Consider the following 23,564-nt stretch of genomic DNA (forward strand, 5'->3'; position numbering starts at 1 on the left):
AATGAGTTTTGGGTTTTTAGTTTGAGCAACGAATTTACATCCGGTTATGCCAAGAGTTATTCCCCGTCCTGCCAGCAGTGCAAAACAAGTTGGGACCATGACAGGAGACCCAAATAAAGCAGTACCACTTCCTAGTGGTCCTGCGTCTCTGTGCTTTGACAAAGATGTCTTTATGAAGGTAATATTGCTTGCTGTTCATAAATAAACTCTCAGCTCTCAACCTGTATGTCATTTTAAATCTCTAATATTGGTGGCAGAACTTACTCAGTTTTCAGGAAAGGTTGAAAAAGCATAAGACAAAACAGGTTTAAAATGCACCCTATTGTACAAAAGTAACAATGTCTCAATTAGTCCGAGATTACTCTGACGTCCAACGGCTGTTTTGCCAGACAAGCTGGGGCCGTGGGACGTCAGAGCTCGTCCCATATCAAAAAGTGGATATTTGCCCGTCCAAAATAGATGCGCTGCTTCGTCGCTTCTGGTGCCAACGGACGGCCTTGGAATTATATAAATCAGGTATCAATTTGTTCATTTTTCATTTATCTCTTCATTTATGTATGTTTCACCTACCTGCCACCCTTTATTTTCTCATGCTTAGACAGTTTTCACAGTGACCCATCGGTTCAGACATTTTTACTTTTATTTTCAAATGGACGTCATGTTACGAGACCTCGAGACTCAAATATGCAAATATTTATACTTTTTTCACCTCCTTTACAGGAGATCAGTATTAAGCATTTAGTACCAACCACGTTAACATTCGGAAGCTCTCGGATATTGACATTGCTTGTATTGTAAATGAGCGAGGTGTTAGATTATATATTCATATTGACCTATAGCCTGGCACACCGGCCCAATCTAGCTGCGCATCGCAAGGGCCAGGTGGGGAACAAATACCATGTGATCGATTCAGTGCCAGTTGACTCTGAATCTAAAGGGAGGCTGAATAAATATTTGCATAAATTTGATGTTTGATGTAAACCAGCAAAATTGAAATCCAATTCACACCTTGGTTATATGAAATCTTAAACTTTTAACTTTCTCACCAGGCGATTGCTGATAAGAATTAACCCTTTTCTGCTTACTAATTATCATCATACTAATAATTAGATATGATAACACTATACATCAATTCATAAAGAAAAATAATTACAGTCTAATTTTTACTAATTGATGTTAAACAAGAATTGATTGGATACAGATGTTAAACAAACATTGCGCGACAAAATTAGTATTAACCAATCATTAACAGGCAGTTTATTGATACACGCCTTGCTATACTGACAAGATTAGCCAGGACCCCAGGCTAATTGACCTAGGGTCATATGCATACATCATTTCCCATAGTCCATTGTGCCTTACTTCTTTCTCGTGATCACATGACAATCTTTCAAAATGAAAGTCAAAATGCCAGAATCGGTGGGTCACTGCGAAAACTGTCTAAATATGTGATAATAAAGGGTGGCAGGTAGGTGAAACTTACATAAATGAAGAGATAAATGAAAAATGAACAAATTGATACCTGATTTATATAATATCAAGGCCGGCCGTTAGCACCAGAAGGGATGAAGCGACGAAGCAGCGCATCTATTTTGGACGGGCAAATATCCACTTTTTGATATGGGACGAGCTCTGACGTCCCACGGCCCCAGCTTGTCTGGCAAAACAGCTGTTGGACGTCAGAGTAATCTCGGACTATATCTCAATGGGTCCTTTTTCTCTGTATAATATAATAAATTTGAGCCATATTGTGGGTTGTGCCAGTCAGTCTGATTTTCATTATTTATTGAAACATAAATAATTTACACTTGTATGCAGATTAGTGTGCCATTATTTAAAACACTAATTGTTGTCACAAGTTATTGCATCGAAATTTAAAACATATGACAAGATATAAATGTATGTGTAGCTGTGATGATGTCGGAAGGTTATTTAGTTTAAACATATTTATTTATAGTGGATTGGGAAACAAGTTTTGCAACTTATATTAATCCCTTTCCACTTTGCGGGTGCGAGTGCTGCCTTGTAGCGGCATTAGCCCCCTCTTTTTTTCGAAATCTACAAGGGTGTCTTTAACGTGCAAGAGATATGGCTCTCTCTTCACACGGGTCAGCCATTTATCGTCCCCTTCCGACGATCTATCATCGGTTATTTGTGTTATGGGTTATGGATTTCAGTTTGTTCTACTCATCATTATACATTTCGGTAATGCAATATACAAATAATTTATATGCAAAAATTCATATGCTATTGAATGTTGTCTGACAGGTACAGATATGTAGAGAAAATAATTTGTATGCCTCTGCCAATACTACCATAGGAGACAGGGCATTACGTGTACCCTTGACCTTCCATCTTTCTGTCTTTTAGTCCCTTTGTCTTTCAGTCTATATGTCACATTTTTTAAAACATTTATTTCAAGCATGAGCAGGGGCATTTGTATCCTCAGACACATTGTTCTTTCATTTTAAATCTTTTTCAAGCTTTGAGAGAAGGGTTGCAAATTTTATCAGGAGTAATCTGATTTGAGCCACTTTTTATTTACAGGATGGATTTGATGTAGATAGTTTTGTGATGGAATGCAGGAGAAGAGTACCACTAGAGACATTGAGAGATGACCTGAACACCTACTTGAAAATACTCCGCAGTGCCATGATAGAACTTATTAATAAAGACTATGCTGATTTTGTCAATTTATCTACAAATTTGGTAAGGTTGTTGCTAGATATATAGTTGATTTACTAGGCATTTCAAATATGAATTGATTGAATGGTTGGTTCTTTGGTAAGCCAGAGGTTCAAATGTATAAGGAATGGAGATTATATCATCCCTTTTGTGACTACATCAACAAAGTTACAATGATCATAAAGTAAATCAAATCACTTAGAAAAAGATTAATGCAAAAAATGTACCAGTGAAAAATAAGTCGGTTTGCAGTTAAACTTTGAATGTACATTTATGTACATGTACATTACTGTCAAACAATTATAGGCATTCCATCAAAATTTTACAAGGTAAAAAAATTATTAGTAAAAATGTATCATTCAATAGCATTTATTCAAAATGTATCATTTTGATCCTTTACACAGATTTGGAATATCATATCATGTCTTACAAAATATATCTTAAACAACTAAACCTGATGAAAAATGAAAAATCATAGGAAGGAAATTTTAAACCAAACATGTGCACAGTGATAAAAGCTTTGATACAATTTTCTATTGGAATTCTTACATTTGAATTTATTAGTTGAAAAAATGGTATACTTTTTATGTATATTATGCATGTAAACATGGCATTCTCTTTAAAGCAAACATTGAGTCTTTTTTTTACATCACATACATGTACAATCTAGAGCATCTTTTCAGGTTGGAATGGATAAAGCTATCACTAATCTAACAGTGCCATTGGGAGAAATGAAAGACCAAGTTATGGTAAGTACTATGTTCTTCTTCTTTCAGTGTTGATTATGACTGATAAGATGAGAAGAAGTGAAACATTTGAATATTTATTTGAATAATAGCTGCAAAGTAATATTAAATTCAGAGAAAACTCCTAGATACCAGGCAAACAAAATTTTGAAACCAGACTTGTGTTTTGTCTACTAAACAGTCTCATCAGTGACTCTCGTATCTTATCATTCAACAATTTCCTTTTTACCGAACACTTACATCATTTTACACCTGACATCCAAGTTGAAATGTTTTGTCACATATTTCTCAGGAACTACAGTACAAGGATTTCTGAAATTTGGTTTCAGGGTTTATATGACATGTATAAGTCAGCTATACTGTAGCTCACAGTTTCACTTGTTTATTATGTATGTATGACAAGAAGTTGTCTTCTAAACCATGTTAACTATATAACTTACTTAAACATGTTAAACATTGAAGTATGAAATAAAATTTGAAGCACTGCTGACACAATTATTGAAGTGTTGAACCCTTTTCAATAACAGGAACAGAATTTATATATATATGCATTTTTTTAGTTTGTAATTAACATTGGTATATAATTATTGTATATCTTTTCATGTAGACTGTGAAAGTTGCAATGGAAGAAGCTGTACATGCTGTTGAAGAAAAACTTAAACAAAGGGAGCAAATCAGGGAGAAAAAGGTATATAAGTTTAAATAGTAACACAAAATTTGGGGCCATTGTGTAAAAAGTTGTCATCCATTGTGAATTTGTATATGTTTTAAACTACTGGTATATCTTTATCTTTTTCACATATTAGGGTTTTAAAAAAATTTAGAAAAACATCTTGTGAAGTTGTCTAAGGTTAAATACTGATACCTTTTATTAAGAAGCAGTTTCTCACTAGTTGTTGGTTTTAATTTTCCTTACTATTAGATCTTAGAAATAAGTCATGAAAACAAAGTAAAATAACTAATTCCATCTTTTCATTCTGAAAGGTTTGTAAGAAGTCAATTTCATAAAGTTTGTACAAGTATTAGACGTTTTCAGTGTAAAATGAAAGTATGCAAAATGTTGTCTAAAAATAATTTGATCACATAGGTTTGAATGACATGTGCCTACATATTTTTCTGCTTCAGGCATGCTTACAGAGGCTGATGAATATCATAAGCTCAGTGGAGAAAATTGAGAAGCTACTGGGTATCTCAGACAATGAGTCCACTACTGGGTAAGTATTTAAAAAAATCATTTTACAATCAAAAAGCTGCACATTCAAAGTAAAGAAACTCCTGAAAGGAAGGAGTCATTGCAAAAATTGTGTATCCCATGTTGAAAGCCTGTCATGCTTGCAATTACTTTTTATACGACCGCAAAATTTGAAAAATTTTTCGTCGTATATTGCTATCACGTTGGCGTCGTCGTCGTCCGAATACTTTTAGTTTTCGCACTCTAACTTTAGTAAAAGTGAATGGAAATCTATGAAATTTTAACACAAGGTTTATGACCACAAAAGGAAGGTTGGTATTGATTTTGGGAGTTTTGGTCCCAACATTTTAGGAATTAGGGGCCAAAAAGGGCCCAAATAAGCATTTTCTTGGTTTTCGCACTATAACTTTAGTTTAAGTTAATAGAAATCTATGAAATTTTGACACAAGGTTTATGACCACAAAAGAACGGTTGGGATTGATTTTGGGAGTTTTGGTTTCAACAGTTTAGGAATTAGGGGCCAAAAAAGGGCCCAAATAAGCATTATTCTTGGTTTTCGCACAATAACTTTAGTTTAAGTAAATAGAAATCAATGAAATTTAAACACAATGTTAATGACTACAAAAGGAAGGTTGGTATTGATTTTGGGAGTTTAGGTCCCAACAGTTTAGGAATTAGGGGCCAAAAAGGGACCCAAATAAGCATTTTTCTTGGTTTTCGCACCATAACGTTAGTATAAGTAAATAGAAATCTATGAAATTTAAACACAAGGTTAATGACCATAAAAGGAAGGTTGGTATTGATTTTGGGAGTTTTGGTCCCAACATAATAAGGGGCCCAAAGGGTCCAAAATTAAACTTTGTTTGATTTCATCAAAATTGAATAATTGGGGTTCTTTGATATGCCGAATCTAACTGTCATGACTGTGTATGTAGATTCTTAACTTTTGGTCCCGTTTTCAAATTGGTCTACATTAAGGTCCAAAGGGTCCAAAATTAAACTTAGTTTGATTTTGACAAAAAATGAATCAGTTAGGTTCTTTGATATGCTGAATCTAAAAATGTACTTAGATTCTTGATTATTGGCCCAGTTTTCAAGTTGGTCCAAATCGGGGTCCAAAATTAAACTTTGTTTGATTTCATCAAAAATTGAATAAATGGGGTTCTTTGATATACCAAATCTAACTGTGTATGTAGATTCTTCATTTTTGGTCCTGTTTTCAAATTTGTCTACACTAAAGTCCAAAGGGTCCAAAATTAAACTTAGTCTGATTTTAACAAAAATTGAAATCTTGGGGTTCTTTGATATGCTGAATCTAAAAATGTACTTAGATTTTTTATTATGGGCCCAGTTTTCAAGTTGGTCCAAATCAGGATCTAAAATTATTATATTAAGTATTGTGCAATAGCAAGTCTTTTCAATTGCACAGTATTGCGCAATGGCAAGAAATATCTAATTGCACAATATTGTGAAATAGCAAATTTTTTTTTTAATTAGAGTTATCTTTCTTTGTCCAGAATAGTAAGCAAGAAATATCTAATTGCAAAATATTGTGCAATAGCAAGATTTTTTTTTAATTGGAGTTATCTTTCTTTATCCAGAATCAACTTAAATCTTTGTTATATACAATATACAATGTATATTCACTTTTTACTACCAACTGATAAATTAAAATAATCTTTACCATTCAGTGATAACAAGCAGTTTTTTTACATCTTAATATTTTATGATGTATTTAAATGAGTAGTTATTGTTGCAAACTCCATTAGAAATTTTAATTGAGATTAGTTTTGGAATAAGGGAAAGGGGGATGTGATTAAAAAAATTGGGTTCAATTTTTATACGACCGCAAAATTTGAAAAATTTTTCGTCGTATATTGCTATCACGTTGGCGTCGTCGTCGTCGTCGTCGTCGTCCGGCGTCCGAATACTTTTAGTTTTCGCACTCTAACTTTAGTAAAAGTGAATGGAAATCTATGAAATTTTAACACAAGGTTTATGACCACAAAAGGAAGGTTGGTATTGATTTTGGGAGTTTTGGTCCCAACATTTTAGGAATTAGGGGCCAAAAAGGGCCCAAATAAGCATTTTCTTGGTTTTCGCACTATAACTTTAGTTTAAGTGAATAGAAATCTATGAAATTTTGACACAAGGTTTATGACCACAAAAGGAAGGTTGGGATTGATTTTGGGGGTTTTGGTTCCAACAGTTTAGGAATTAAGGGCCAAAAAAGGGCCCAAATAAGCATTATTCTTGGTTTTCGCACAATAACTTTAGTATAAGTAAATAGAAATCAATGAAATTTTAGCACAAGGTTTATGACCACAAAAGGAAGGTTGGGATTGATTTTTGGAGTTGAGGTCACAACAGTTTATGAATTAGGGGCCAAAAAGGGGCCCTATTAAGCATTATTTTTGGTTTTTGCACCATAACTTTAGTATAAGTAAATAGAAATCTATGAAATTTAAACACAAGGTTTATGACCATAAAAGGAAGGTTGGGTTTGATTTTGGGAGTTTTGGTCCTAACAGTTTAGGAATAAGGGGCCCAAAGGGTCCAAAATTGAACTTTGTGTGATTTCATCAAAAATTGAATAATTGGTGTTCTTTGATATGCCGAATCTAACTATGTATGTAGATTCTTAATTTTTGGTCCCGTTTTCAAATTGGTCTACATTAAGGTCCAAAGGGTCCAAAATTAAACTTAGTTTGATTTTAACAAAAATTGAATCCTTGGGGTTCTTTGATATGCTGAATTTAAAAATGTACTTAGATTTTTAATTATTGGCCTAGTTTTCAAGTTGGTCCAAATGGGGGTCCAAAATTAAACTTTGTTTGATTTCTTCAAAAATTGAATAAATGGGTTCTTTGATATGCCAAATCTAACTGTGTATGTAGATTCTTAATTTTTGGTCCAGTTTTCAAATTGGTCTACATTAAGGTCCAAAGGGTCCAAATTAAACTAAGTTTGATTTTAACAAAAATTAAATTCTTGGGCTTATTTGATATGCTTTATCTAAATATGTACTTTGATTTTTGATTATGGGCCCAGTTTTCAAGTTGGTCCAAATCAGGATTCCATATCAAGTATTGTGCAATAGCAAGAAATTTTCAATTGCACAGTATTGCACAATAGCAAGAAATATCTAATTGCACAATATTGTGCAATAGCAATTAATTTTCAATTGGAGTTATCTTTCTTTGTATAGAATAGTAGTTGATAATATATGTTGGAAATTTGCCAGACTTGACTATGATGTCATTTTTTATTTTTATTTGCCAATAACTTTATGTAAATAACTTCATTGGAAATTTGCCAATATAAAATGTTGCTGATGAAGCTTTTTTTCCTTATCTTATCTAAAATGTTTTAGATAATGTATGTTGGAAATTTGCCAGACATGACTATGATGTCATTTTCTATTTTTATTTGCCAATAACTTTATGTAAATAACTTCATTGGAAATTTGCCAGTATAAAATGTTGCTGATGAAGTTTTTTTTTATTGTTTTATACAATAAACAATGTATATTCACTTTTACTACCAACCAATCTTTACCATTCAGTGATAACAAGCACTTTATTTTACATTTTAATATTTTATGATGTATTTAAAAGAGTAGTTATTGTTGCAAACTCCATTAGAAATTTGAATTGATATCAGTTTTGGAAAAAGGGAAACGGGGATGTGAAAAAAGGGGGGGGGGGTAAATTTTTCTCATTTCAGATTTCATAAATAAAAAGAAAATTTCTTCAAACATTTTTTTGAGAGGATTAATATTCAACAGCATAGTCAATTGCTCAAAGGCAAAAAAAAACTTTTAAGTTCATTAGACCACATTCATTCTGTGTCAGAAACCTATGCTGTGTCAACTATCTAATTTTAGATTTAAATAAGAAGAAATCTTTAATTGATTTGTAAAATCTTGACATTTGTTTTGTGTAAAAAAAAACATGTAATGTCAAAAATTTGATCACAATCCAAATTCAGAGCTGTATCACGCTTGAATGTTTTGTCCATACTTGCCCCAACTGTTCAGGGTTCGACCTCTGCGGTCGTATAAAGCTGCGCCCTGCGGAGCACCTGGTTCTCATTTGAAATTTCATAAATAAAAAAGAAAATTTCTTCAAACATTTTTTTGAGAGGATTAATATTCAACAGCATAGTGAATTGCTCTAAGAGAAAACAAAAATTTTAAGTTCATTAGAACACATTCATTCTGTGTCAGAAACCTATGCTGTGTCAACTATTTAATCACAATCCAAATTTAGAGCTGAATCCAGCTTGAATGTTGTGTCCATACTTGCCCCAACCGTTCAGGGTTCAACCTCTGCGGTCGTATAAAGCTACGCCCTGCGGAGCATCTGGTTGAAAGTTCTGTTAATGACCTCTTGTCTTCCAGTTGCAGTCCTAATTTCCTATTTTCATCTCTGTTAACTTACTTACTTACTCAATTGTATAGCATAACCTATTACCCCTTGGTGTTTAGCAAACAGAGGTCAATCAATCTGTATCTATTCAAAAAGGAAACTTTAGAAGAATTTTGCTTGTAATATTTTTTTTGTTGTTGTAATCTTGATTTTAAGTTTTATAAATGATTCAACTTCTTTGCAGAACACTGACTGGGCAGTTGATTGAAAGAGTAGCCAATGAATTCAACAAGCTACAGTTTAATGTTACAAAAAGCAAGGGACATGCGTTAGTAGACAAAATTAGACCAGTAAGTTATCTTTCCTTGAAATAATAAGAAAATATTAAGACTTAAGTTATCAACTTTTAACACTATCTTTCTCATGTTTCTAACTAACCATCTGAAGAACTGTACATTTTTATATAGTGTCAAAATGCACTGTATATTGTATCCTGTTTCACCAAAGTTTTCTTTACTGTTAATTACCTTTGGTCATGAATTTTATTGTCTTTAGTGAGAAGAAATTTCTTAAGTAATTCAGCATTTTAAAGCTGTTTATTGTTTGTTAATATGAAAGACAATAATGTGTAGCCACTGATGGTTCCGTTCTTTTTATTTAAAACATACAATACTAAGAAAACTTGAAGTGTTCATGCATACAAGATCAGCCACTTGGGTTGTTAATGTGGTTATCTCCCGTGTTTCCGGAAAAGTTCTGGCTCCAGTCCCAATTTTTTGTGTTGTAATTTTGACACAAGTATTTGTAGATACATTCTATACATAGATTGTTTAGAAATTCTATTATTCACTGTAATGAGAACACATTATTGCATTGCAATCTCTGTAAATTTAGACTTGATATCCATGATTATTGAAATCAATGGAGGAAGAAGATATTAGGTAAATATAATATCCTTGAATATAAAGGAGGAGGACTGGGAATCAGTCTTATGATGATTTTGATTGATCATGTTGATTAAATAGTTCATATCATACCCAAAGTTTTCAATAGAAGTTGCTCTTGAATTATATCAAATGTCCAGAGTTGTTTAAATATTTTAAATCTTCTCCCTTTTATACATATGGAAATGATGTTATTTTCTATTTCAGAGAATAACAACAATCACAACAACACTGCAATACAGTTTAGAAGGACATTTTGTTGAGGGTCTAGAAAATGGGAATGTTGAAATCTTGCAACAATGTCTTAGGACATATGCCCTGATAGACAAGATAAAAGATGCTGAAAATTTGTTTAGAATCAATGTTGTACGACCATATATGGAAAAGGTAATTTTGATATTTACTTTGCACTACTTATGAGATCTCAAATTAAAAAACTTGAAGTTCAGAGGCTATGATTTACTTTAAAATGACAGATCACTATAAAAAGTCACAAGAATATAATTTCATTTATTATGCTATGAGATACCCAGAAAATGAGCTATACAAGTTAGAACTATCACTGTGAATAGTAAAACTGCCATGTGACTTTACTGCAACTTGGTCGCCTTTCTTCAGGTTTAATATGATATTGTTTGTTCCTGTTTCATGACTAGCACCATTTAGCCATATTCTTTGTTGTTTGATATTGTTATGAGAAAGGTAGACTGACAGATGTTTTCCAATCTCACTCATAACGGTATTAGAAAACTGATAAACTCCAGCAACAGGTGCAGTAAAAATACCAGTTGATGGGTTATAACTATTTCCTATATTGGTAACAATTTTGTCAAACTTTATGACATCATTGAGGGCAAGGGATTGTTTTTTAGTCAGCAACGATGAAAAAGCTGTGGTTTTGGTTCTACTGGGACACTGACAGGTTCTATCTAAAAGAAATGTAAGAGAAAATGAAAATGACAGTTATGTATCAAACTTCAACTATCAAAATCACTCAATTTGTAAACTGTTTAGAAAGAATAATGTTTATATTGCACATTTTTTCGTTGTGTTTTTCTATGTGTCAAGTCAATAGAAAAATGATTGCAAATGTAAGAAAATTAATAACCAGAGACAACTGGGGAGCAGGTAGGGACATCTTGTTTTCTTTTGTGTCCTTTGGCTACTGTCTCATTGACATAAACCTTATGTCACCTTTTCTATTACTACAAAATGTATAATTAAATCCAACTACATTTTTCCTTGTTTGTTTTGTTTTGGTTTGTTTTGATTTTGTGTTTACTAGTTTTAAAAGTAAAAAAGAAATAAAATATCTTGAATAACTATACAGTTGTCTTAAGATACAAATGCTGAGAAATAAAAGTTGAGGCATTATTTTATATTTTCATCCTGTTTCAAGCCAAGTAGGATTAAAATTTATGTTTTAAGAAAATTGTATGATTTTTTCCTTTTAAAAGTGTTACAAATTAAATAATAATGATTTTTTTGGTGAAAACTGTTACAAATAAAATAATAATGATTTTTGTTGTTGTGAGAGTTTAAATTACTGCAGACCTGTATACTTTTACTTGATCATTTATTCTAGCAGCAAATTACCCTGTAACATGTAAATTAAGGACAAGAACATGTTGATATGAATATTAACCCTGCTTTGTACTAGATTGACATTCTGGAGCAGATTTTTAACATGCAAGTACACTAGGTAACTGTCCCTGGAAGTCACCTTACCCAGACACCTTATTCTTATTCCAAGCAGACCAATCTTTGCTGTTACTCCTTAATGCAGCTTGTTTAGCAGACACGCATCAAATACAAATTTTAAATCTTTGGTTTGACCTAGTGGAGGTTTGAACCTCCCAGATTGGAAGCAGATCACCAAGAAGTGAACAATCTGAAATTAAATGTGGTATTATGAAATATTTTATCAAAGTTTTTTTAATGAACTTCTTTTTGTAATATCAAATATCAATGCTACATGTACATGCCTTTTCTGATTTCTGATAGAGAACTCACTTGAAGAATTTTTCAGGCAAAAGAGTTTACTCAAGAGGCTAGTTCCTTGAAATAATTTTTATGCCCCACCTACGATAGTAGAGGGGCATTATGTTTTCTGGTCTGTGCCTCCGTTCGTCTATGCGTCCGTCCGTCCGTTCGTCCCACTTCAGGTCAAAGTTTTTGGTCAAGGTAGTTTTTGATGAAGCTGAAGTCCAATCAACTTGAAACTTAGTACACATGTTCCTTATGATATGATCTTTCTTATTTTAAAACAAAATTAGACTTTTGACACCATTTTCATGGTCCACTGAACATAGAAATTAAAAGTATGAGTTTCAGATTAAAGTTTTTGGTCAAGGTAGTTTTTGATGAAGCTGAAGTCCAATCAATTTGAAACTAAGTACACATGTTTCTTATGATATGATCTTTCATATTTTTAAACCAAATTAGACTTTTGACCCTATTTTCATGGTCCACTGAACATAGAAATTAAAAGTGTGAGTTTCAGGTTAAAGTTTTAGGTCAAGGTAGTTTTTGATGAAGTTAAAGTCCAATCAACTTGAAACTTAGTACACATGTTCCTTATTAGTTGATCTTTTTACTTTTAAGGCCAAATTAGATTTTTTACCCAATTTCACGGTCCATTGAACATGGAAAATGATAATGCGAGTGGGGCATCCATGTACTTTGGACACATTCTTGTTTTTTATTTGTTTAATTGTAAACTTAGATATTATTTACCTAATTTTCTGTTTGACTCACATGTTCCCATAACCATCTCTGCAATTAACATTAGTGTCAATATGAAAGTGTAGTAGTTAGTCAGTTTCATCTTGATAGTGACTTCTAAACAAGTTAATAGTTTCTGTGATGTGACATTTTTATACTGATGGAATTGCCTGACTTTATGAAAACACGCCACCAATTAAAATGAAATGGATGTATTTAATGAGCTTTTGTCATGCACTTTGACATGACAGCAATATTCAGTGTTTAGATTAAATTTTCCTTCCATTGATAAGTTTTTAATATGATCTTGTAACATATTTTGAATTTGTTGACAGTTGTGTCTTAGTGTTGTTTTTCCCACCACATTGTCAATGTTTGTTAAGTTTTCTGCTTTAGTTAGTTTGATAGGAGCTATTTGTGATAGATCAATGACATTTTCTATAAAGTTGCATTACTATCAGTTCATTTGATTTTGGAGACTATTTTTAGGTCCTCCCCTCTAGGTCATAATATGTTGACTTTGAATTAATTAATAATTTTGCTGTTAAGTTTTAGTTCTTGAAATTCAGTTTGATAGGAACTACTTATGATATTTTTTGATAAAGTTGCTTTACTATCAGTACATATTATTCTGGAGACTATTTCAAGGTTCTCCTCTTTAGGTCATGGTCCAGTGAAAATTACCATTTTTCAATTTTATTGGTTTCATTTGGTTAACCATAATTTTTTTTCTTACCCATATTTTGATTGCATGACTATCATTTTGTCTACATATGACCCTGACCCCTAGGACATGACCAAGTGAATTTTAATTTTTTTAACAATGTTGGTGTTTTTAACTTTAGTTTGCCTTAACCAAATGTTATGAAACTTATTCACAATGCTTATTACCACGAAACACACATCAAATTTGAATTTTTGTGGCGTCACTTTTACCGTTCTAGAGTAATGCCCCTTTACAAATGGAAAAATTACTAAATTTTTTTGTTTCCCTTCTCTAACTTAGTTTGCCAAAACCAAATGTTATGAAACTTATACACAATGCTTTTTACGACAAAACTCAGATCAAGTTTGAACTTTGGTGTTGTCACTTTTACCATTCTAGAGTTATGCCCCTTTACAACTTTATATGCAAAGGAGGGCATCATCTGTGACCCATGGACACATTATCCATTTATTTCATTTTATCTTGAAAACTCAAATATATGAACAGAAAGAAAAATCTATAAATCAGCATTACAGAAGCAGGTTGACTCATTATTGTCCCAAGTGATGATTTTTACTGGTTTATATCATAAGATAAAAGATAAAAGTATCTGATGACACAAGAAAAATTAGACCTACAAGAAAACAAAGACCATGTAAGCTGTGTATTGCAGACACTTATCTTATTTATTTAAACAGATCTGTGTTATGATTAGATTATCTTCTCAAAATATTAAACATAAGTTATAACACAGCTTTTACCTCCAACAGTAACATTGGGGGAAAGAACAGGCACATACTTTCAACTTCCATTGAATCTACATTTTAATTTAATGTAACAAACTAAGAATTTGATTTCTTTATTGTGATATTAGATAACCAGAAAATGAGCTATACATGTTGGCATCACTGTTAACTGTATAACTACCATCTGCTGACTTAACTGCTACTTGGTCTTCTTTCTTCAGATTTAATATAATACTGGTTGTCCCTGTCTCATGTCTAGAACCTAGCAGCCATGTACTGTGTTGTTTGGTATTATTATGAGAAAGGTAGACAACCAGGAATTTGTTATTCATAGACATGACTGTATAAGAAAAATAATAAACACCAGCAACTGGTGCAGTAAAAATACCAGTAGTAGGATTGTAGCCATTTCGTATATTAGTAACAACTTTGTCAAACTTGATAGCTTTATTAGTTCCAGGGGTTTGTGGATTAGTAAGCATTGCTGAAAAGGCTGGGATTTTGATTCTTCTTGGACACTGACAGACTTTATCTAAAATAAATATAAGAATAAGATATAATATAAGAACATAACACATTACAGTTAGTATGAAACTTGAAATTATCAAAATTACTTCATATGGAAACCTTTTTAAAAAGAAGATTTTGTCAATTTGGTCTTTCCAATTATAGGTGTCAATTATTTAGAATACTGTGAATTCAGAAATTATTGCGAGGTTTTTATTATTGCGACAAATGCGACAGAGTTGTGAACGCAATAATTTAAACTCGCATTTTGAAATATTTTATATGAACTTAACAGGATGTTTCTCAAAATCGTAAAAATTAAAATCGCATTTAAGTCTAAAATGACAAAATCGCAATAATAAATGCATGCAATAATTTCTGAATTTACAGTAAATATTTCTTGTGTTTAAAAAATTGAAATAGGCATGGAAGAATGTGATATAAAAAGTTTAACATTAAATTGTATGGAATCACAAGATATTATAAGCAGCCTCAAAATAAGAGAGATTTCATCAATCATAAAGTTGATTTCTGTTTAGTTCTTTAAGCTAGACTTTTTGTATTATTAGAATGGATTGCTGTCTCATTGGAATACATCTCCTTTAAGAAGTTAAGGTGTAATACCACCAAATCATGGTAGGTCACATCCGGTTGTATACGAAAATAGGTTGAAAAATAATATTCCCTTGAATTTGACAGTTGTAGGTAATTAATCATCTACATTTTATTGCAATAAAACATTTCTGTGTCATAAACATATGTCTTGGGTATTTCAAAGCACCATTATTTTTTTATTTGGGATTTCTAAAGAATATTTTTTAATCTTGAGGTTACATGGTGACTAAACCTTGTACACAGATAAGATAAGGGGAGAAATTAGATTGGTTAAATGGTTATTTTCTTATATGCAATGAAATGTTATGTGAATTTTTTTCTATAGTACTGGACAGGATAAAACTTTACTCATGCCAAGTATTTCTTTATTTGAAACAAAGATAAATTCTGCACATTTTTTTGAAAAGTGCAAATTTAACAAAGACTAATAGGGGAAAAGCAATGGTGGTATTACACCTTAACTGTAATTATCAAGTTCAACTAACAATGTCTGTGAAAACTGATACAAATGAAATTTTTAAGACAAAATATGAACTTAATGTGGAAGACGTCAAATTTCTGCTAACCTATATACTTTCACTTGGTCATTTATAAAATTCTAAGGAAAAATATTGTCTAAACCACTGACAAGATTTATTAGATCAATGACTGTAAAATGCTTTAGTTGATGCATTTGCAGCATTTAGATTCAACAAATAACGATGTACTATAAATTCTGATTAAATAAGGTATGAAACTTACCTGGACTTTTATGTTTCATTGCCATTTCTAGCAGATCACCAAGAAGTGAACAATCTGAAATTGAATGTTGTATTATGAAATATTTTATTTTAATTTTTTTAATGAACTTCTTTTTGTCACTTGTATGCTTATTGTTTTCCCTGGTTTCTGATAGGGAACTCACTTGAAGAATAAGTTCCTTTTGATAAATTAGGAAAACATATTGATGTCAAAAAAGAAAGACAAAATATTATTTGTCAGACAATAGCCTTTACCAAAGAGACTAGTGTAAACAAATTTATTTATGATGGATTAGGAAACATGTTTTGCAACTTATATTAATCCTTTTCCAATTTGCAGGTGCAAGTGCTGTCTTGTATCAACATAAGCCTGCTCTTTTTTGAAATCTACATGGGTGTCTTTAACGTGCTCTCTTTCTCTTAACACGAGTCAGCCATTTATCCTCCCCTTCCGACAAACTATCATCGTGTTTTCAAGACCATACTCGCAAATGATGTCAAGGGAGAGCCGAAATATTCAGTCCCTGAAATTTTCATCCCGAAACAGGAATCGAACCACGAACCTTTGTGTTAGTAGCCCGATGCACTAACAACGGCTCTCATTAGTTCCTTAAAATTAATTTTTTTAATTGTAAGCTTAAATATGATATAATATTATTTACCTAATTTTCTGTCAGATTTGCATGTTCCCATAACCATCTCTGTAATTAACAGTAGTGTCAATATGGAAGTGTAGTAGGTAGTCAGTTTCATCTTGATAGTAACCTCAAAACAAACTAGAATGAAAGTTTTTGTGCTATGACATTCTTATACTGATGGAATTGCCTGACTTTATGAATATGAAAACAAGCCATCAATTAAAATGAAATGGATATTGTTAATGAGCTTTTGTCACACACTTTGACATGACAGCAATATTCAGTGTTTAAATTAGACATAGTATTTTTATTTCTTGAACAGTGTCAGTATTTGTTAAGTTTTACACTTGAATCAGAATGATAGGAACTACTGGTGGTATACCAATATTATTTTTTTTATAGAGTTACATTACTATAAGTGTATATCAGTTTGAAGACTATTTCAAGGTCCTTCCCTCTAGGTCACGATCAAGTGAGTTTGAATTAACTAGAGATTTCATTGATAAGTTTTTTTTGCAAAAGTCAGTTTGATAGGAACTCCATGTGACAGATCAATGATGTTTTCTGTAAATTTGTATTACTATCAGGACATATCAGTTGGACACATATTTTGAGGCCATGCCTTCTTAGATCATGCTCCACTGACAATTAATTACCAATTACCAATTTTATTAGTTTCATTGTTTGCAAATAAGTTTTCTGCTTACCAGTATGTTAGTTGGATAGGAACTTTTTATGTTGGACAATGTTATTTTCTATAAACTTGCATGACTATCAGTACATCTCAGTAAGTCAACCATTTCTAGGACATGACTCCTAGCTTGTAACTTGAGAACGACTTATCTAAATTTCATGAAACTTAATATAGTTGTCTTTTATGATGGTCAAATGATCTGTATACTTTTTGGTGAAAATAAGATTTAAACTTTTTGAGTTACGGCACTTTGTAACTAAAACAGGGGTGTGTTTTTTTTCACATGTCGCACCGTATCACAAAAACGATTCTTGATTATTGCTTAAAACTTTACACACTTCTTAGTTATATTAATCTTAATATCTGTATACTTTTTGGTGATGATTCAAAATTTCATTTTTGAGTTATTGAGTATTTTGTAAAAAAGGGGGAGTTCTCATGTCCCGCCGTGTCTCAAAAACAATAAATGTTTATTGCTTAAAACTTTCTCAGGAACTATTTATGATTATTGCATAAAACTTCCACACAAGATGTCGGGCGTATCATGCGCTCATGGCGCAGCTGTTTATTTTTAATCAGATAGACATGAAGACTAAAGACCATCTGAGACTTCAATTTCTCTTTGCTGAAGAAAAAAAAAAAGAAAATGCCTACCTACCTACCAACAGTCTCTACCTTTGGGTAGGGTTTGGGCAAACCAAAATAATTTTAAGTGTGACCCAAATTTTATACGAATCAAAAGTATTGTGTATGTTAATGTGAGCAGTTACTGACAACTAGTTCAAATCCAATAACAACTTACAAAAAACTCATGTATCTAAGTCTGAAGTATCAATCAACACACATCCAACAAAGCATAAATTTGACTTTGATTCAGAGTCTGCATTTTGTGGAAAGAATTAAAAAGACACACACTGTCAACTGGTATTATATCTACATTTTTAACCTAATGAAATCAACCAACAGTTTTATTTCTTTTATTGTGCTATGAGAAAGCCAGAAAATGAGCTGAACAAGTTTCTTCTATCACTGTTAACAGTATTACTGCCATGGACCTTAACTGCAACTTGGTCTCCTTTCTTCAGAATTAATATTATATCGGCTGTTCCTGTCTCATATTCAGAACCTTTCATCCATGTAGTTTGTTGTTTGCTATTATTATGAGAAAGGTAGACATGCAGATATTTTCCAGCTAGACTCACGACTGTATAAGAAAACAGATAAACTCCAGCAACAGGTGGAGTAAAAACACCAGTGGTTGGATTGTAGCCATTTTGTATATTGGTTACAATTTTGTCAAACTTGATAACACCATTTCGTCCAGGGGTTTGCGGATGAGTCAGTTTTGCTGAAAAGGCTGGGATTTTAGTTCTTATCGGACACTGACAGTCTTTATCTAAAAATGAATATAAGAATTTAAGATGTGATTTTCATAGAATAACTTATCGAAGAATTCATAGAGAAAAATATTTAATGAGTGACTGAACAATACATAACACACGATTGTGTTCAGTTCATGAGTTAATTATCAGTGTTGTTCTGTCATAAGTTGAATATTTTTCGATATATAAATTCTTTGCTTTGATACTATTTATGCACTTGAATTTTTACTTGATAACATTTTTGTTCGCTTTGGAGATTCCGTATATCGTCAAGTTATTGGAATTCCAATGGGGACTAACTGTGCACCACTTATTGCGGACCTGTTTTTGTATTGTTATGAGTTACAATTTATGACTAAAATTAGCAAAGACCCATCAAAACAACATTTGATACAAAAATTTAACAATACTTTTAGATATTTGGATGATATATTGGCTCTAAATAATGACGACTTCAGTATGTATACTAAAGAAATTTATCCTGTAGAACTTACTTTAAATAAAGCTAATGATAACAATGACCACTGCCCTTTCCTCGATCTTGATATCTATATCATAAACGGGAAGCTTAATACAAAAATTTATGATAAAAGAGATGATTTTTCATTTCCTATTGTTAATTATCCATTTTTAGATGGTGACGTTCCCTTGTCACCATCTTATGGTGTTTATATATCTCAACTTGTACGATTCGCTCGTGTATGTAACAATGTATTAGATTTTAGCGAGAGAAATTTATGTATTACTGAAAAATTATTACACCAGGGTTTTCGATATCACAAACTGGTCAAAACATTTACTAAATTTTATCACCGGTATAAGGAAATAATTCGTAAATATAACTCAACATGCAGACATCTTATACGTTCAGGTATTTCACATCCAAAATTTTATGGAAATATTCTTTATAAAGCACAAAAATGTCAGTATTCTCCTCAGAAACTAACAAAACCTTTAAATAGACTTATTAAAAGGGGATATAGTTACGATACTGTTGTCAGGTCATTAAAGATTGCATATTTTGGCTTTAACATTGATTCACTGATAGGGTCTTTGCATCGGAACTAAACACATTTATTCAAAAACCAGTTGTTGGCATGACACGGGTTATGTTCTTCTCATATATTTTATGATAGTATGATACTAAACCCCTAACGGGAGGGATTGTACCTGATATTCATATGATGAAGACATAATCTTTCAATCAGTTTAATTGAGGTCTGGAGCTGGCATGTCAGTTAACTGCTAGTAGTCTGTTGTTATTTATGTATTATTGTCATTTTATTTATTTTCTTTTGTTACATCTTTTGACATCAGACTCGGACTTCTCTTGAACTGAATTTTAATGTGCGTATTGTTATTGTTTTACTTTTCTACATTGGCTAGAGGTATAGGGGGAGGGTTGAGATCTCATAAACATGTTTAACCCCGCCGCAATTTTGCGCCTGTCCCAAGTCAGGAGCCTCTGGCCTTTGTTAGTCTTGTATGATTTTAAATTTTAGTTTCTTGTGTATAATTCGGAGTTTAGTATGACGTCCATTATCACTGTACTATTATGCATATTTTAGGGGCCAGCTGAAGGACACCTACGGGTGCGGGAATTCTCGCTACATTGAAGACCCATTGGTTGCCTTCGGCTGTTGTTTGCTCTATGGTCGGGTGGTTGTCGCTTTGACATATTCACCATTTCCTTTCTCAATTTTATTTGATTAGTTATTCGTTTTATTACATTGGCAAATGGTTTTTTTTAATGAAATTAAAGTTGATAATCTAAGGAACAATATCTTTTTCTTCGCATTCAAAATGTGTTTTGATCCGACGTTATTGACGTCTGGAAGCCGCCTATTGATGTATGATGTCAGAGGAGTGAAATAACCACGTTTCTTTCACATGTGAAATTTTACAGTTTTTATTTCACTGGGAAATCAATGTGATTCATTGCAACCAATGTAATAAAAGAAAATAACAGTTAGGTATGAAACTTGAAAACTAACAAAATTGGTTTAATTTGTAAACCTTTTTAAAAAGATTAATGTTGTTGTCATTTTAGTCTATTTCTTGATGTTATAATGATTTCTAGTGTAAAAATAGAAATATGCATGGAAGAGCTTGAAATAAATAAAGTAATGAAATAATCAATATTTTATTTTATGCAATCAAATGTTATGACATATGTTGATATCCTTAAAATAAGAGAAATTTGATCAATCATAAATTATTTATATTTTTCAATTTTTTCTGTCATAGGGTTGCTCTCTCATTGAAACTTCCAATGCCTTTCCCTTAATCCATAACTATAATTATCAAATATTTATAATTATTTATGGTTTGTTATGATGAACAGTTCTTATTAGATTTTTGAAAAACTAGTTAAAACAGTTAAAAAATCAAACAAACACATCTTCCAATATCTATTTATACATGCAGTCATTAACTAGAGAGAAAAAAAATGTTTATACATTTACAGCATTTTGACTGCACAAAGAAAATATAAAAGAAAGTAGGTATGAAACTTACCTGAACATTTTTTTTTCATTGCCATTTCTAGCAGATCACCAAGTTGCGAACACTCTGAAAAATAATAAATATAAGAAACAACAGCTAACAACCAGTATATAAGTTCCTTAAAATAATTCTATAATTTTGTTATCTTATAAGCTAATCAAAGTACTTGTAATTGTAAGCACTGAATGGTTAGGATTGCTTCAATTTATCAGAGGGAGTAAATATTGCATTTTATAAAGCATTGGTTGTAGTTTATTTAACAGTCTGGACAAAGGAAGATAACTCCAATTTTTAAAGATGAGTTTAACAATGACATCATTTATATCTTTAGAACAGATATTATATTCCTGCATCTTACAAATGTTATTTAATTTTTTGACAAGTGTAACATCATTTTGTGCCTTGAATATCTGAGCACATATTGCATCGATAAATTTCTGAAATGTTTGTTGGTAGGATGTATAGAATGTTATGTTCAATGCACTATATTTTTTTGTATCGAAAAGGTAGTGATCAGCCTTGGAAGATTTGAATATCAAGTCAGTCCCATAAAGTAAATTGCAATCATTACCTAAAAAACAGTACTATTTTATTTACCTAGTTTTGTGTAACATGTTCCCATGACCATTCCTGCTAACAACAACAGCATCATTACAGTGGTGTAGTAACTCATCTTGGTCATGATGAAGACTTAGGACAAGATAACTGTTTCTGTGCTTTCTCATTTTTATACACTGGTAGAAATGATGGAATCGCAAGCCATCAATTAAAATGAAATAGATATAGATAATGAGTGTTTATCATGCACTATAACATGATAGGAGTATCAAGTTTATATTGAATTACTTTCTGCTGATAAGTTGTTAAAAAAGTTAAGGAACTTACTTTGGAAATTATTGATAGTTTTTTCTTTGAATACATACATTTTTATTACATTGGTTGCAATGAATTACCATGATTTCACAGTGAAATACAATTCGAAAATTTTGCATATCAAATTTACTCAGTTATTTCACTGCTCTGAAGTCATACGACAATAGGCTTTGTCAAGACATTGTCCATGATGTGGCATTAAAGCAATTGTGAATGCAAAGACAAAGATAGAGTTCTTGACATTTTCTACTAAAAAACCCATTGTCAATGTAATAAAAGGAATGACTAATCACAGTATTCAAATATCGAAAAATGTTCAACTCGTGACCAAACTTAACTGATAAATAACTCATGTGCTGCGCTCATTCATGAATAAACCTGTTGTTCAAATCCGCATTGAATATTTTTATGCCCCATTTATGGGCATCATGTTTCTGGTCTGTGGGTCCGTTCATTTGTTCGTCTATCCGTCCCGCTTCAGGTTAATCAAGTCCAATCAACTTGAAACTTAGTGCAAATGTTCTTTATGATATGATCTTTCTAATTTTAGAATTACAGATTTTACCCCATTTTCACAGTCCACTGAACATAGAAAATGATAGTGTGGATTGGGCATCCGTGTACTGGGGACACATTCTTGTTCTCTATTTGAATTCTTCAATTTGTTCAATTATATAAATATTTCAGAACTATCATAATATTCCCTTTGGAGCGAATATCATTAAATGATTTTTTATAAGTAAACATATTTGATGATCCAAGTGCCATCTGTCACTGTGACAATTACTGAAAATGGAAAATTAGATAAAAAAAACTGAAAATAGAATTTATTTATAGAAGTCCAATTGCTACTGAATTGTAGTTGATATTCATAACTACCAATAAAAAGGGTGTTTACTTTATGAGAAAAAAAATTAGCAATAAAATTCAGTAATGTTATTCCCACTATGATATTATTAATGATCCTCTAAGTTTGGATGATTACCATTACTAACTTTTTTTTCTTGACCTTTTAGCAATTATGGTTTTATTTTCTAGGTAATCACAGAACAGTTTTTGAAATCTAACAACCTTCAAGGAATGTATGCAAAAATACTGGAGTTTGTGCCACTACATTGTAAAATTCTCAGGGATGTCACCACTGGGTAATTATTTCATTAGCAGTATTTTTATGCCCCACCTACGATAGTAGAGGGGCATTATGTTTTCTGGTCTGTGCGTCCGTTCGTTCGTTCGTCCGTCCGTCTGTTCGTTCGTTCGTTCGTCTGTTCGTTCGTCCGTCTGTCCCGCTTCAGGTTAAAGTTTTTGGTCAAGGTAGTTTTTGATGAAGTTGAAGTCCAATCAACTTGAAACTTAGTACACATGTTCCTTATGATATGATCTTTCTAATTTTAAAGCCAAATTAAACTTTTGACCCCAATTTCACGGTCCACTGAACATAGAAAATGAAAGTGCATGTTTCAGGTTAAAGTTTTTGGTCAAGGTAGTTTTTGATGA

The 23,564-nt window shown here is 31.9% G+C and overlaps 3 protein-coding genes across 3 annotated transcripts in view; 1 reads left to right on the top strand and 2 right to left on the bottom strand.

Moving 5' to 3' along the window:
* The first annotated feature begins 25 nt into the window (after window positions 1–25).
* The window catches only part of LOC143069108 (conserved oligomeric Golgi complex subunit 2-like), a 37,715-nt gene continuing 14,176 nt past the window's right edge, over window positions 26–23,564 (top strand). Inside the window, exons 1-8 of the mRNA XM_076243570.1 lie at window positions 26–178; window positions 2,548–2,709; window positions 3,369–3,434; window positions 4,039–4,119; window positions 4,557–4,645; window positions 9,238–9,343; window positions 10,145–10,324; window positions 23,106–23,212. Coding sequence (XP_076099685.1) covers window positions 47–178; window positions 2,548–2,709; window positions 3,369–3,434; window positions 4,039–4,119; window positions 4,557–4,645; window positions 9,238–9,343; window positions 10,145–10,324; window positions 23,106–23,212 — 923 coding nt within the window. The 5' untranslated portion in view covers window positions 26–46. The remainder of the gene's footprint in view (window positions 179–2,547; window positions 2,710–3,368; window positions 3,435–4,038; window positions 4,120–4,556; window positions 4,646–9,237; window positions 9,344–10,144; window positions 10,325–23,105; window positions 23,213–23,564) is intronic.
* Window positions 14,211–16,771, bottom strand: LOC143066594 (complement C1q-like protein 3). Its single transcript, XM_076239467.1, has 3 exons — window positions 16,638–16,771; window positions 15,977–16,030; window positions 14,211–14,645 (listed from the first exon to the last, which is right to left on the bottom strand). The coding sequence occupies exons 1-3, from the start codon at window positions 16,726–16,728 to the stop codon at window positions 14,227–14,229; spliced, it is 564 nt and encodes a 187-aa protein (XP_076095582.1). The 5' UTR covers window positions 16,729–16,771; the 3' UTR covers window positions 14,211–14,226.
* On the bottom strand, window positions 18,270–21,904 carry LOC143066595 (complement C1q-like protein 3). Its single transcript, XM_076239468.1, has 3 exons — window positions 21,792–21,904; window positions 21,207–21,260; window positions 18,270–18,703 (listed from the first exon to the last, which is right to left on the bottom strand). The coding sequence occupies exons 1-3, from the start codon at window positions 21,874–21,876 to the stop codon at window positions 18,285–18,287; spliced, it is 558 nt and encodes a 185-aa protein (XP_076095583.1). The 5' UTR covers window positions 21,877–21,904; the 3' UTR covers window positions 18,270–18,284.

This window comes from Mytilus galloprovincialis, chromosome 3 (genome assembly GCF_965363235.1).
Source record: "Mytilus galloprovincialis chromosome 3, xbMytGall1.hap1.1, whole genome shotgun sequence".
NCBI classification, from domain to species: domain Eukaryota; kingdom Metazoa; phylum Mollusca; class Bivalvia; order Mytilida; family Mytilidae; genus Mytilus; species Mytilus galloprovincialis.